This window comes from Bubalus kerabau, chromosome 5 (assembly GCF_029407905.1).
Source record: "Bubalus kerabau isolate K-KA32 ecotype Philippines breed swamp buffalo chromosome 5, PCC_UOA_SB_1v2, whole genome shotgun sequence".
NCBI classification, from domain to species: Eukaryota; Metazoa; Chordata; class Mammalia; order Artiodactyla; family Bovidae; genus Bubalus; species Bubalus kerabau.
The window spans coordinates 54,714,256-54,726,392 of NC_073628.1; the positions used below are offsets into that span (position 1 = coordinate 54,714,256).

The following is a 12,137-nucleotide window of genomic DNA, read 5'->3' on the forward strand; positions in this document are numbered from 1 at the left end:
GCCTTCCGGGACTAGCCACAGCCCCGCAAGGCCAGCTTCCTCCTGCTTGGTTTCACAGGCTCGGATAGCCCTTACGGTCCTGCTGGTTCCCCTTACTCCCAGGGCTCCTAGTCTCCTCTCTCAGAATATACTTGTCTACCCCTCAGCATCCCGCTACCCCAAGTCCACTGTGTGTCCCTTGTAAGGCTCTCTGGGATCTGTCTGGGTCTCCTGGTGGTGTGAGGCAGCCAGGTCGTCCATGCTTGTGGGTCTGCGGCAGGGAGAGGAAGGCAGCCGGAGATACATGGACTCCGCCTTCTGTTTTCTGCATCTAACAGGTCTGGACCGCTCACTCCACCGGAGACCAGGGTGCAGAACCAAGGGCTGGGGTGGCCCTTCCAAAGAAAGGGCGCTTCAGACTTCCTTGCTTGGGTTATTGGGCCTTCTGGTTTCTGTCCGTCTCTTGGTTGCACTAGATGGTCTACGTCTGCTTTTGGCATCCCCCCTCCCGCCATTTTCTCTCCCCCGACTCATCCGCACCTTGTAGCTGCTGCCACACCTTCAGGACCTCTTTGGGGGCTGGGAGATGTAGACGGCCTCATTCTTTCTCAGGATGATGAACCTGGGAAGAAGGGAGGCTCAGGTGGAGATTCTAGGCCCTGGTTTAAGTTGAATCCCAAACGTCAAGCATAAGCGTGGGGAAATTCAGCCCTCCTGCCCAGTGAGAGGTTGCAGGCAGGTCAGCTAGAGGGAGAGCTGATGTCCTGCGGTAGCTCTAAGCCCAAGTAGCAGTGGGAATTACCTCCTGCCCCAGCTGTAGGGTAGAGCTGCTGCTGGTCTGGAAGGAGAAGGATCTTGGCTCTGGGGCAGAACAGAGCTAACCATGCACTGCGAGCTGTGCTCCCAGTATTTCTTCCCTTGCTGTCCTCCTCTGGCCCACTTCTTTGATAACCCCAGCCCTACAAAAATGTACCTAATGAGTGGATTGAGTATATATTAATACACTGACCTTAAAATCTGGTTTGGGAAAAAGGTAATCTGAGGCTTCCTTCCCCTGATCTCCTAGCAAGAAAATAAAGCTTCCCCTTTAGTGAATCATGTCCTAGGTCTAGGAAATCCAGTGTTGTTGAAGACTGTCATTCACCTGCTTGTCCCCAAACGGTCACTCTTTGTTCAAGGTGCTTTTGGTGTTTAGGAGCTGCCTCCAGAAATTCCTGAGACCTGCCCAGTTTCCGTTGGTTTCCCCAACAGCGTGGTTGCGTCTAGGCTTGAAGGATATAGATCCTGGTTTGGTAGGAATGTCATTTCCAATAAATTCTCCTTCATCCACATACTTCTCCTGCCAAGGTGTTTGGAAGTGTTTGGAACCCAAGTTTAGGGTGAGTTGATGGAACCCAGAGCTTCTCCTAGTGAGAAGAGAGGAAACGTACCTGGGGCATGTTACCTGGAGAGGGGCCAGTGCAGTGCCAACCTTCAGGGGGCTGAGCAACTAGTTTGCAAGCTGATTTGGGTCTGAGTAGGGGCTAGGCTAGCAGGTCAGATGAAGGGTCAGAGAATCCCGTCTAGAAGGAGTGATGGAGCCTGGGGCAGTGCCACACTTAACAGCCTTCTGCTGCAGAGTGGTGGGGCTGGGTGGGCTTCCATGTGTCTGGACAAGATATTCACCTGCCCTTCCTGTCTGTCAGGCCACTGGCAATGGAGCTGGAGGAGTTCTTGAGCAGAAAACGAGTCAGATGGAGAGAAAGAGCCCCTGTCTCTGGGTAATGGATGTTAAGATTATGGAGGAGCCCCAGATTCCTGTGATTGATGAACTCACAGTCAGAGACCATAAGGCCATCTGATTCCATCAGGGAACTCTGATGGGCTAGCTAAGTGGGAAATTCAGTCCCATCTTCTCCTCTGCAACTTAACCCTATCTTAATTGGTTATATCATAAGGCAGCAGTTAGCAGGATCCAGTTCTGTTCAGGGTATCCTGGGAGGTATTTCAGTGAGGTTATGCATACAGTGATGGAAGATTCTTGTCTTGGTGTATCTTCTGCCTCACCATCAATATACTTTTTATCTGGAGAGTCACCAGTGACCCATACCCTCCCCCATCCCCCTGTCAGCTTTCTGTGTCTTATCAGGTCCCTTTTCAGCACTGTACTGGCTCAGTGCATCAAGAATGGGCGGATGGGTGTGTATGAGTGTTGAGTGTGGGTGTGTATATACCAATAAATAAACTGGTCTTGAGACAACATACACATGGCTCTAGTCTTTTTTTTTTTAAACTTCAAACTTACCTGATGCATCTAGCTTATTCCACAGTCCTAAGGGCTGTTGTATGCTGGAATGTAAATATCAGAGTTTTTCAAACTTGTAGTTAGTAACTTTCTGTTTACTTATATAACCATGGAATTGATAGGTTAATGTTTGGGTTACTTGTGCCAAGGGAGTATAGGAAAAGGAGTGAGGAGTCCTAACTGCTGGGATTGGTTTATTTCCTTCTCTTCCTCTGTACCCACCTGCTTCACTATCCTCATAGCCTTTCACACTGATGCCAGAGGATAAGTAAATCTATCCTAAACACCCTTCAGTCATATCACTCTGCTGTGCACTTATGTAGCAACTCCGCCGCACCTCTAGATCTGAGATCCAAGTCCTTGGGGCAGGAGAAGAGGCTATCGTGACTTTTTCCTGTACCCTCTCTCCCTGTCACCAGTCTTGAGTCAGCCTAACTCAGAAATGTGTCTATCCAGCCCGGTCACCAGAAGGCAGCACAAATACGTTTCTTGCCTTTGGAGCTGTGAACTTTCCAGACCCACTTCAAGCGTCACCTGGGAGGCACTGCCTGCCTCTCCTTAGCAGAATTAGGTAACCAGCAACCCTTTTTGACCCGGGTGCTCTGTGCGCACCACGATGCTGCCTCATCATTGTCCTCTAGTCTTTCCCACAGGGCTGTGAGGAAGCTCCTTTAAGTGAATCCCGTTGATCTCATGTGTCCCTAGATGAATATACTTGAATGAATAAGTGAGCCAACATTATCTCAGAGGGTTTTTATGAGGATTATTATTGAATCTAAAAATTGAGAACTTTTCTGTGCCAGACACTGTTCTAAGCATGATAAATGTATTAGCTCATTAAATCTTCACAACCCTGTGATATATCATCATCACCATTTTATAGAACAGAAAATTGTAAAGCTGAGACCATGTAACTGGTATGATATAGCTATGTAGAAGTTTGTTAAAAGTTCTGACCCACCACCAGTATACGCTCTTCTTTTGAGTAAGCGTGAGCCCCTACCTTGAGGCTAAGCGCCCCACCCCGCCCAGCTGCCTTTCTCAGACTCTCATCTCTGCCACTCCTAAGGCACTCGGTTCCTCTGCTCTTCATGGAGACTTCTTTCTTTGTTTACTGAAATGGTGCAGTCCCTTGAATCTTCAAGGGGAACCATTCCACCAATGATGGCAGAGTCCGTGGGCACAGATGGCAGGATGAGAGCAAGACAAAGCAACCTTTGATTCCGGGTGGCCAAACAGGCAAGGGAAGTTGCTGGCCTAGTGCCTGCAAGCCTCTAGGGGTCCCCTACTACCCTCTTAATGATGAAAGGTAGACTTGACCAGCTTTGGTGACCATCTGGCTAAAGGAGTGATATCTGAAGGATTTCAGGAAAATTGCTGTTTCCCAACATTGCCATCCACTGAGGTGGGAAATGTAGATGAAACAGGCTTATGTGGAAATGTGAACTTGACATTGGACAGGCTGCATTTGAGATGAGACCCTGACATCATGTTTCTCTCAGCATTTGTGAAAAAGGTGACTCTAGGTTTCTTCCCTTGAACACTTTTCTTTGCTCCTCTTAGGAATGTACCCAGCATAGTGAGAGGCAGAGAATCTGGATTTGGTGGTTGCATGTGGCTGAGGGGTGAGGCACAGCCATAATCACTGTGGCATTTGGGATTCCCATCTGGGTCTAGGTGGTACGCCCTAGCCATGACCCTAGCCCAACCCCTTCAGTTCTTCCTGAGCTTAGCTCACATCCAGATGTCTCAGCCCTAGCCTGGAGCCCAGAAGCCAGGAATTCAGACAAGGCCAGGGGACGTGACGTGTTAGCTCTTAACCATGAAATAGTAAAACTGAACTGAGGGGGCTTCTCTGCTCTCACCCTCCATTGTACCTCCTTTACCTCCCTCTCCAGCTGGTCCAACCACCGGCAGAGTTTTCACTGCCAACTAGGTTACTCTAAGAAGTTAGATACCCAAGGATGTTTATTAAAGTGCAGCAAATAGTACTCTAAGTGTTTCACAGTTCACACCAATTATCTAAACACTCCAAGAAGTTCCTCTCTACACACTGTCAATTCATATATCGACTTCAAATAATTCTTATCTTTATATTCTAGCAGATTCCTTAAAGTTCATTATTAGGCAGCATTTGATTAAGCCTGTTTGATTTATTGCAGGTGCTTCCACTGGAGACCAAATTTAAGCTAATTTCCCTAAAGAACTATCATTCATTACTCATTAATTGGAGTTTTATCTGTAATTCAGTGTGAAAGTTAAGTATTTGTTAATTTAAGAAAGTCTCTATTCTTTGATGACAAATGTTTACCCTGTGAAAATAATAAGTGAGTCTAGGCTCCAGTTTGACAAAACTTTGCCATTCACACATGTCCAGTTCAGTTCAGTTGCTCAGTCGTGTCCAACTCTTTGCGACCCCATGAATTGCAGCACGTCAGGCCTCCCTGTTCATCACCAACTCCCAGAGTTCACCCAAACTCACGTCCATTGAGTCAGTGATGCCATCTCATCCTCTGTCGTCCCCTTCTCCTCCTGCCCCCAATCCCTTCCAGCATCAGAGTCTTTTCCAATGAGTCAACTCTTCGCATGAGGTGGCCAAAGTACTGGAGTTTCAGCTTTAACATCAGTCCTTCCAAAGAACACCCAGGACTGATCTCCTTGCAGTCCAAGGGACTCTCAAGAATCTTCTCCCACACCACAGTTCAAAAGCATCAATTCTTCGGTGCTCAGCTTTCTTCACAGTCCAACTTTCACATCCATACATGACCACTAGAAACACCATAGCCTTGACTAGACAGACCTTTGTTGGCAAAGTAATGTCTCTGCTTTTTAATATACCATCTAGGTTGGTCATAACTTTCCTTCCAAGGAGTAAGCATCTTTTAATTTCATGGCTACAATCACCATCTGCAGTGATTTTACAGTGGAAGTGAGAAATAGATTTAAGGGACTAGATCTGATAGATAGAGTGTCTGATGAACTATGGACAGAGGTTTGTGACATTGTACAGGAGACAGGGATCAAGACCATCCCCATGGAAAAGAAATGCAAAAAAGCAAAATGGCTGTCTGGGGAGGCTTTACAAATAGCTGTGAAAAGGAGAGAAGCGAAAAGCAAAGGAGAAAAGAAAAGATATAAACATCTGAATGCAGAGTTCCAAAGAATAGCAAGGAGAGATAAGAAAGCCTTCCTCAGCAATCAGTGCAAAGAAATAGAGGAAAACAACAGAATGAGAAAGACTAGAGATCTCTTCAAGAAAATTAGAGATACCAAGGGAACATTTCATGCAAAGATGGGCTCGATAAAGGACAGAAATGGTATGGACCTAACAGAAGCAGAAGATATTAAGAAGAGATGGCAAGAATACACAGAAGAACTGTACAAAAAAGATCTTCATGACCCAGATAATCACGATGGTATGATCACTCACCTAGAGCCAGACATCCTGGAATGTGAAGTCAAGTGGGCCTTAGAAAGCATCACTATGAACAAAGCTAGTGGAGGTGATGGAATTCCAGTTGAGCTATTTCAAATCCTGGAAGATGATGCTGTGAAAGGGCTGCACTCAATATGCCAGCAAATTTGGAAAACTCAGCAGTGGCCACAGGACTGGAAAAGGTCAGTTTTCATTCCAATCACAAAGAAAGGCAATGCCAAAGAATGCTCAAAGTAAAGTAATGCTCACATATGTGAAATTCCAGCAAATTGTTTCTTCCAGGTGGGAGGCTTAAGGACTTAAAAGACTGAGAAAGAAATAAGTATACAATGACAATACTTGACAATCAACCCTAATAGCCATTGCTGAGAACTGATCATTTGTAAGATTATGAATATCAACCTCAAATTCCAATTGAAATGATAATTGAGAAAAAATAAACTTATCCAGCAACCCAAGAACCTATCAGTTCCTTAGTAGCGATGAGTGCCTTTCTCTTGGTCAGACCATGACCACTTACTGGGCAACTGAAGGCGGTGGGATTGTATCGCCCTAGGAGCTTGGAAGGTGCGAGGGCCAGAGGAAATGTATCTGATGGGAGAAGATACCCCTTGAATGGGTAGTTTGATATTTGCGGTGGATAATAAGAGAATGAATATTGATTCAATACCCACATGTGTTACCCTCCTCATCTCCAAGGGCAGTGAGCCACGGAGAGCTAAGAGTTGTGGCAGTGACCTAAGTATTCCTCTCCAGTCTTTCCAAGGAGGTAAGACTGTCCAACTGAAGAAAAATGCACAACCTAACAATTGAAAGGTATGTTTTACTTGGGGGAACTTACTGAGGACTACAGCCCAGGGGAGAGCCTCTCAAATAGATCTGAGGAACTGTTCTGCCAGGACATATAGGAGTTTTTGCTAAAAATAAAAATGTAGTCAAATGTCAAAGATTACTGATAATCACAAAAAACAGGCATATCAAATTAATGATTTTAGTGCCTTTCTATATATGGGAATATGCAAGAGTTGGGGCTTATTGACATTACTCTTTACATAAGCATCTTAACAGTCTAGGGCCAGTATCTGAAGCACATAATGCTTTCTGTTATTTTCTCCATCCAGGAAATGGGTGCACCTTGCCACTACAGTGTCTGATGACTTGATGGCAGGCAACATTTTTTGTTTACTGGAATGGCAAACATTCCAGTAAATGGAACAGCAAACGGAACAACACCCCTGTCCACAGCATAAACACAGTGACATAAACCCAAAAAGAAAATCTCACAAATGGGGAAAGATTAGGCCAGTTTATGCTTCCCAGTAGACCCAGCCCTGCCTGGTGGTTTGGGATGAGCGAGCTCTGGGGGAACCCACCCCCCCACTTCTGTGCTCTCACCTGGATTCTGTGAGCCTGCTCTGAGGCTTGCTTCTACTGTTGCTTATGCAGAGTTTCTGGAGAAACCTCCAGGAGCAGTGTGTTGTCTTCCTTCTCCAGGAACAAGTCAGGAAGATAGGTGTGGTAGAGATGGTGCAGCTGGGCCCGGAGCTAGTGCAGAAGGGGCATCGGGGCCTGGGCCTGGCTGATAAAACTGGGTCAAGTCTGTTGTGAAGGGCCCGGAAGAACTGAGGCTGGAATGTACTGCACTCTGAATCCCCTGACTTCTGTAATGATTCTGAAACTTATAATTTGCAATAAATCAGACACAGCCTGAAGCAGTCTGAATTAATAAAGTTTCTAGTCTGAATGGACTAAATTCTAGCTAAATTCTAGTTCCTGATGCTTTATCAGTTAACGTTATGTGATCTCTATCCAAATCCTTCATCTCAATTCTCCACCCACCTTCTTCCCTTCAGGAAGCTAGTCTTTGGAAAATGGCATCCCATATGAAGAGAGTCCTAGCTTCATTTCCTTTGATTGTTCTTTATAAACCCCTTGCCCCCCACCCCCAACGAAATTGGCTTCATCCTCTGAGCTGTAGACAGGGACCAGAATCTCCTGCAGCCTGGAGTATCAGAAGAGTGTGGTGACGGGGCATGCTATTTGGCTTGGAATAAAGGGATAGTGTCTGACCCCAATCACCCTGATTTGATCACCTCCCACTTCCTCACAGGACTCCTAATGTTGCACCAGAGGAGAGGCAGGAATTAGAGAGGGGAAACCCACAGATTCCAGCTCTATACCCCTGTCTGCTGGCTGTGTTCTGAGTGCTAGGAAAATGAGCATTCTCAGTTAATTGAAAGGGAATGAACCTATTGGGATGGAGTGCAGGAGACTGTGAATAGCACCTATGAACTAGAGTGCAACAGAATGCCGAATTAAATTTCCTGCATGTCCCCCAAGGATTTCCGTAAAATCTTGTCTTTGCCCAGCCAATGAACCAGACATGGCTTCCTTTGTAATGGTGAAATAGGGGTTCAGGCACCTCGTGACCACCAGCAGTGTGGTGCCTCGGATGCTTTGGGAGCCCCATCTGCTTCATAAGCCCTGGCCCTGCAACGTGTCTGGACCACCGAGGTGGAAGAGGCTATAGCATCAGTCATCTCCTCCCTCTATATCACAGACACTCTTCTAGCACCCAGTCTTTATTTATTTTTTAAAAAAAGAAATCCAAATAAGTTAGCAAAAAAAAAATATACAAAACAATGGCAAAACCACACAACGCTTAGTTAACAAAATTAATCACCCCAGGAGCCCCTGCCCCCCGCCCCGCACCTATCCCTGGCAACTTCAGCACAGAGACCTTGGTCAGATGGCAGCTTTACAAACAACACACAAAACAAAACAAAACATAAAACTACTGGAAGGTTCCCAGGATTCACTGTAAAAGCTTGGCCCCCCCAGTGACTTGGGAACTGGATTATTCCTCTCCCTCATCTCAATTCAGGGCAGGCCCAGCCCAGCCACTGGCATAGGAAGAGATGAACAGGAGATGTGCATGGTTTGTCCAGGTCAAGACACTGTCTTCGTATCTCAAGCTATCTTTTCAGGGAGTGGATTTGGAGGCTGCATAACGATCAAAGGGCAGCTCCTGAGTTGCCCCCTGACCAGAGGGCTTACACAAGGGGGCACTCTGGTCCCTTGCTTTATCTCCCTGGAAACAGAACTGCCCTCTTGCTCTAAGGAGTCAGCTAAGTGAGAGCATTCTTTCCCTCTCTGGGTGGCAGGTTAACCTTAAGTGGATGAGGAGGGGGTAGTCTGGCATTTGTCAGCCCCAGAGCTGGTTTCCTGGCATCAGGAAAGCCTGGCTTAGAAGAGCCCTGCTGCAGAAGTGGTGGCATCTGTGGCCAGCTTGGGGGGCTCTCATGGATGCCCATCCCGGCAGACAATCTCAGTTTGGTATGGTTTCATCTGGGAAGGCCGCAGCGACATCCTCCACTGTGATGCTGTCCACGATGGAGGTGAGGGAGTGCAGATTGTGGGCGTCTGTAGGGTCCGCTGGGAGCAGATGATCTATAAGGAGAAGGTAAGAAGATGTTACCTGGTTGATGAAAGGATTGTATGACCAGAGTCAGTGGCTGAACTCTTTGGAATAGCACAGTTTTCCAGGACAGATGGGTGAGAAAAGCTTGGGGTTCTATTCCACAGCCCATGCCTTTCCTAATGCTAGGTGCACACATGTGTGTATGTGTGTTTGAACACCAGTGTGTCCTCTGAAATCCCCGATGTAGTTAGAATTTGGAAGCAGCTATTCTGAGGTGGAGCCAGAATAGTGTATCCTGGGAGACTGGAACTGCCCTTTGCTGGCCCAGTTTTGCAGCATTGACTCAGCAATTCCCAGAGCAGGGACACTGTCCTCTCTGTGGAGAAGGTCAGCCACCAGGCACCAGCTGGGCTGTAGCAGGAGGCCTAGACAGCTCCTTAGCAGGTCAAAGCTTCAGAGAGGCACAGGGCCTTCTAGCCCACTATTTGGGGCCCTAGTTTCAAAAACCTCCTAGAGAGGCTGAGGGAAAAGTACTGGAGCAGGGAATAAGGGAAGAGGGAAGAACTGGGCCTAGAGACAAACTGTGATTTGAGTCAAAGTAAGCAGGGTCCTGGTCTCACTTACCCCCTGGGTTGGGGCCAAACTCCAGTGCGCTGCCCCACTGTGGACTGCAGGAGGCGCTATGGGAGCTGCATTCACTGGGCACCTGCAAGACAGAATGGAGGCCCAGGGTTAGGGCACCACCATTCTTGGTAGTGTCTCTTTTGTCCAGTCCCAGTGGACAGAAGAAGTGCCTGTGGTGGGGTTGGAGGGAGGGTCACAAGCTGCAGCCCTCCAGCCTAGCCCACCCCCTATTTCAGAATCTTCAGAATTACCTCTTTTAATTTGGCCACAGAACCCCTGCTTCAAGGCCTTTCCCAGCACCCATCCTGGGGTGGGGGGTGATTCTGCCCCTATAGGGCACCCAGATTAAGGAGGGCTCTGTGGTTTCCTGACTCTGGGATAGGGGTGAAGGAGACAGAGTGTCTGGCTCAACTAGACCGACTTCTGTGCAGGCCTGTTGGGGTTCCGTGAGGGAGGCTGAGTGGGTTTCCTCTCTGCTGGCCATACCCAGGATGGGGTTGGCTAAGGGGCGAAGCAGTCTTCTGAGGTACGCTTGACCTTGCCTTTGAGGCCCTAACACCAGACGCTGGGGTTAACCTTCCTCCCCATCCAGCTGACTCTGGACTTGCTTCTGGACCCCTCCTAAAGGCCTGTGCCACCCCCTCCACATGCCTCTCCTCCCGGTTGCCTTTGTCTTGTCTGGAAAGGACACGGGGACACAGGAGGTCAGCTGGGTGGTCCAGCTGTAACAAAGGAAAGGCATCCGGCAGCCTCCTAAGACCCTGCCTGGCTCCTGCTCCAGCCATCTGACTGAGCCCACAATGGGGTCCCCTGAGGCTGTCCAGATGCCCCCTGTGCCCCCTGCCCGGGCAGGCGGGTGAGGTGGCCACTTACCGCCGGCTGGGGTCCGCCCCCGCCTCGGTAGCGCAGGTCGCGCTCCTCCTGGTTGAGGGAGCTGAGCAGGGCCTGCAGGCGCTCTATGTACTGGATGGCGCTGCGCAGGATCTCCACTTTGGGCAGCCGCTGGTTGGGGTTGAGCAGGGTGCTCCTCTTGAGAGCCTCGAAGGCTTCATTCACCTTCTTGAGCCTGCGCTTCTCTCTCAGCGTGGCGGCGCGCCGCCGGTCCACAGACACCGACTTCCTCTTACACACCTTACACGCCCACGGCAGGCACTGGCCCGGGCAGTGCTCCGCGGGCCCCAGCCCCTTGTCTTCAAGGGGCACGCGAGCCTCAGGGCTCAGGCTGAGCTCAGCCCGCTCATAGCCTGGCGGCTCGAAGCCCTGGAGGTGGACAGGCAGGTAGTTCTCCCCGTCATAGAAGTGAGGTTCCTGATAGAAGTAGGGAGAGGTCTCATACAGCTCCATGGGGTCAGAAGAGACTTGTTCCTGCCACCAGCCCCCAAGCTCCTGCGGCCCCTCACGCCAACTGCTGGGTGCCATTTAAACCCTCCCCGCTGGCATGGAACCAGAGATAAATATAGCCAACGCCACAGAAACCTGAGCCCCCCTCTAAGCTGTTGCTGCACATCAAGACGTTTACAGTGGATTAGACGTGATTCCCCTTCCCTCTCCCCCTGCACACACCACCCCGGCCCCTGCCCCAGCCAGCCTACCCCTAGCTGGCTCCCGTGCACTGGGAGGGAGGCCACAGGGTGTAATCTGACTAGTTTTCATTTCTCGACAGCCCCCGTGGGGGCCGGGAAGCTGGGGGAGGACACACATTCTCCCCTCATCTGCTCCTTTCAATTACTCCTAGCTGGGCGGCCTGCCTGCTGCTAGCCTCAAAGAAGAGGGGTGGGGTGGGGGAAGGACAAGGAAGGAGCAGGTTTAGGCTGGAAGGGCCCGTGGGAAGTCAGTCTATTCATCTCCCTGCTTCCTCATAGCGCCTTACCCAGACTGTATTGGTGAGATCAAACTCTTCAAAAGATTCCCTTTCCAGAGGGTGAGAGCACTTCAGTTTGTGGACATGTATGGATACTCCAGGGTAAGAAGGATTGGCAGATGGATTCAACTTTTAGGTTTTCAAAGCAGTTTTGGCATCATGTATTTCTTAGGTCTCATGTGATTGTGGATAAACTGAGGCAAAGGGAATTTTTCGGTCTTGTTTTCTCCTTTTTGGTAGGAGTCAGTGGAAGTTTTCTCTTTAATACAGCTGACCAGCGTCAGAGCAGAGATTGGAATTTACAGTCTACACATCACCATCTTTCCCACAGTGGCAAGGTCAAGATCAGTCCTCTGTCTCCTCCCTTTCTGACTCTGAATCATTTATCTGTCTTCCCATGTCATCTTTTCAACTTGTTTCCTACCCAATTTAGACACCAGGATTTTCCTGGCTCCTTAATGTGGGTGAGGAGGGAAGGAGAGAAAGCAGAGACCTTCAAATGCAGTTTAAATATACCCTCTCCTTGACCACT

At 48.8% G+C, this 12,137-nt stretch overlaps 1 protein-coding gene across 1 annotated transcript; it reads right to left on the bottom strand.

Moving 5' to 3' along the window:
* Positions 1-5,474: 5,474 nt before the first annotated feature.
* On the bottom strand, positions 5,475-11,201 carry MYOG (myogenin). Its single transcript, XM_055581676.1, has 3 exons — positions 10,618-11,201; positions 9,745-9,826; positions 5,475-9,149 (listed from the first exon to the last, which is right to left on the bottom strand). Exons 1-3 carry the CDS (start codon positions 11,161-11,163, stop codon positions 9,028-9,030), a joined length of 750 nt encoding a protein of 249 aa, XP_055437651.1. The 5' UTR covers positions 11,164-11,201; the 3' UTR covers positions 5,475-9,027.
* Positions 11,202-12,137: the final 936 nt, after the last annotated feature.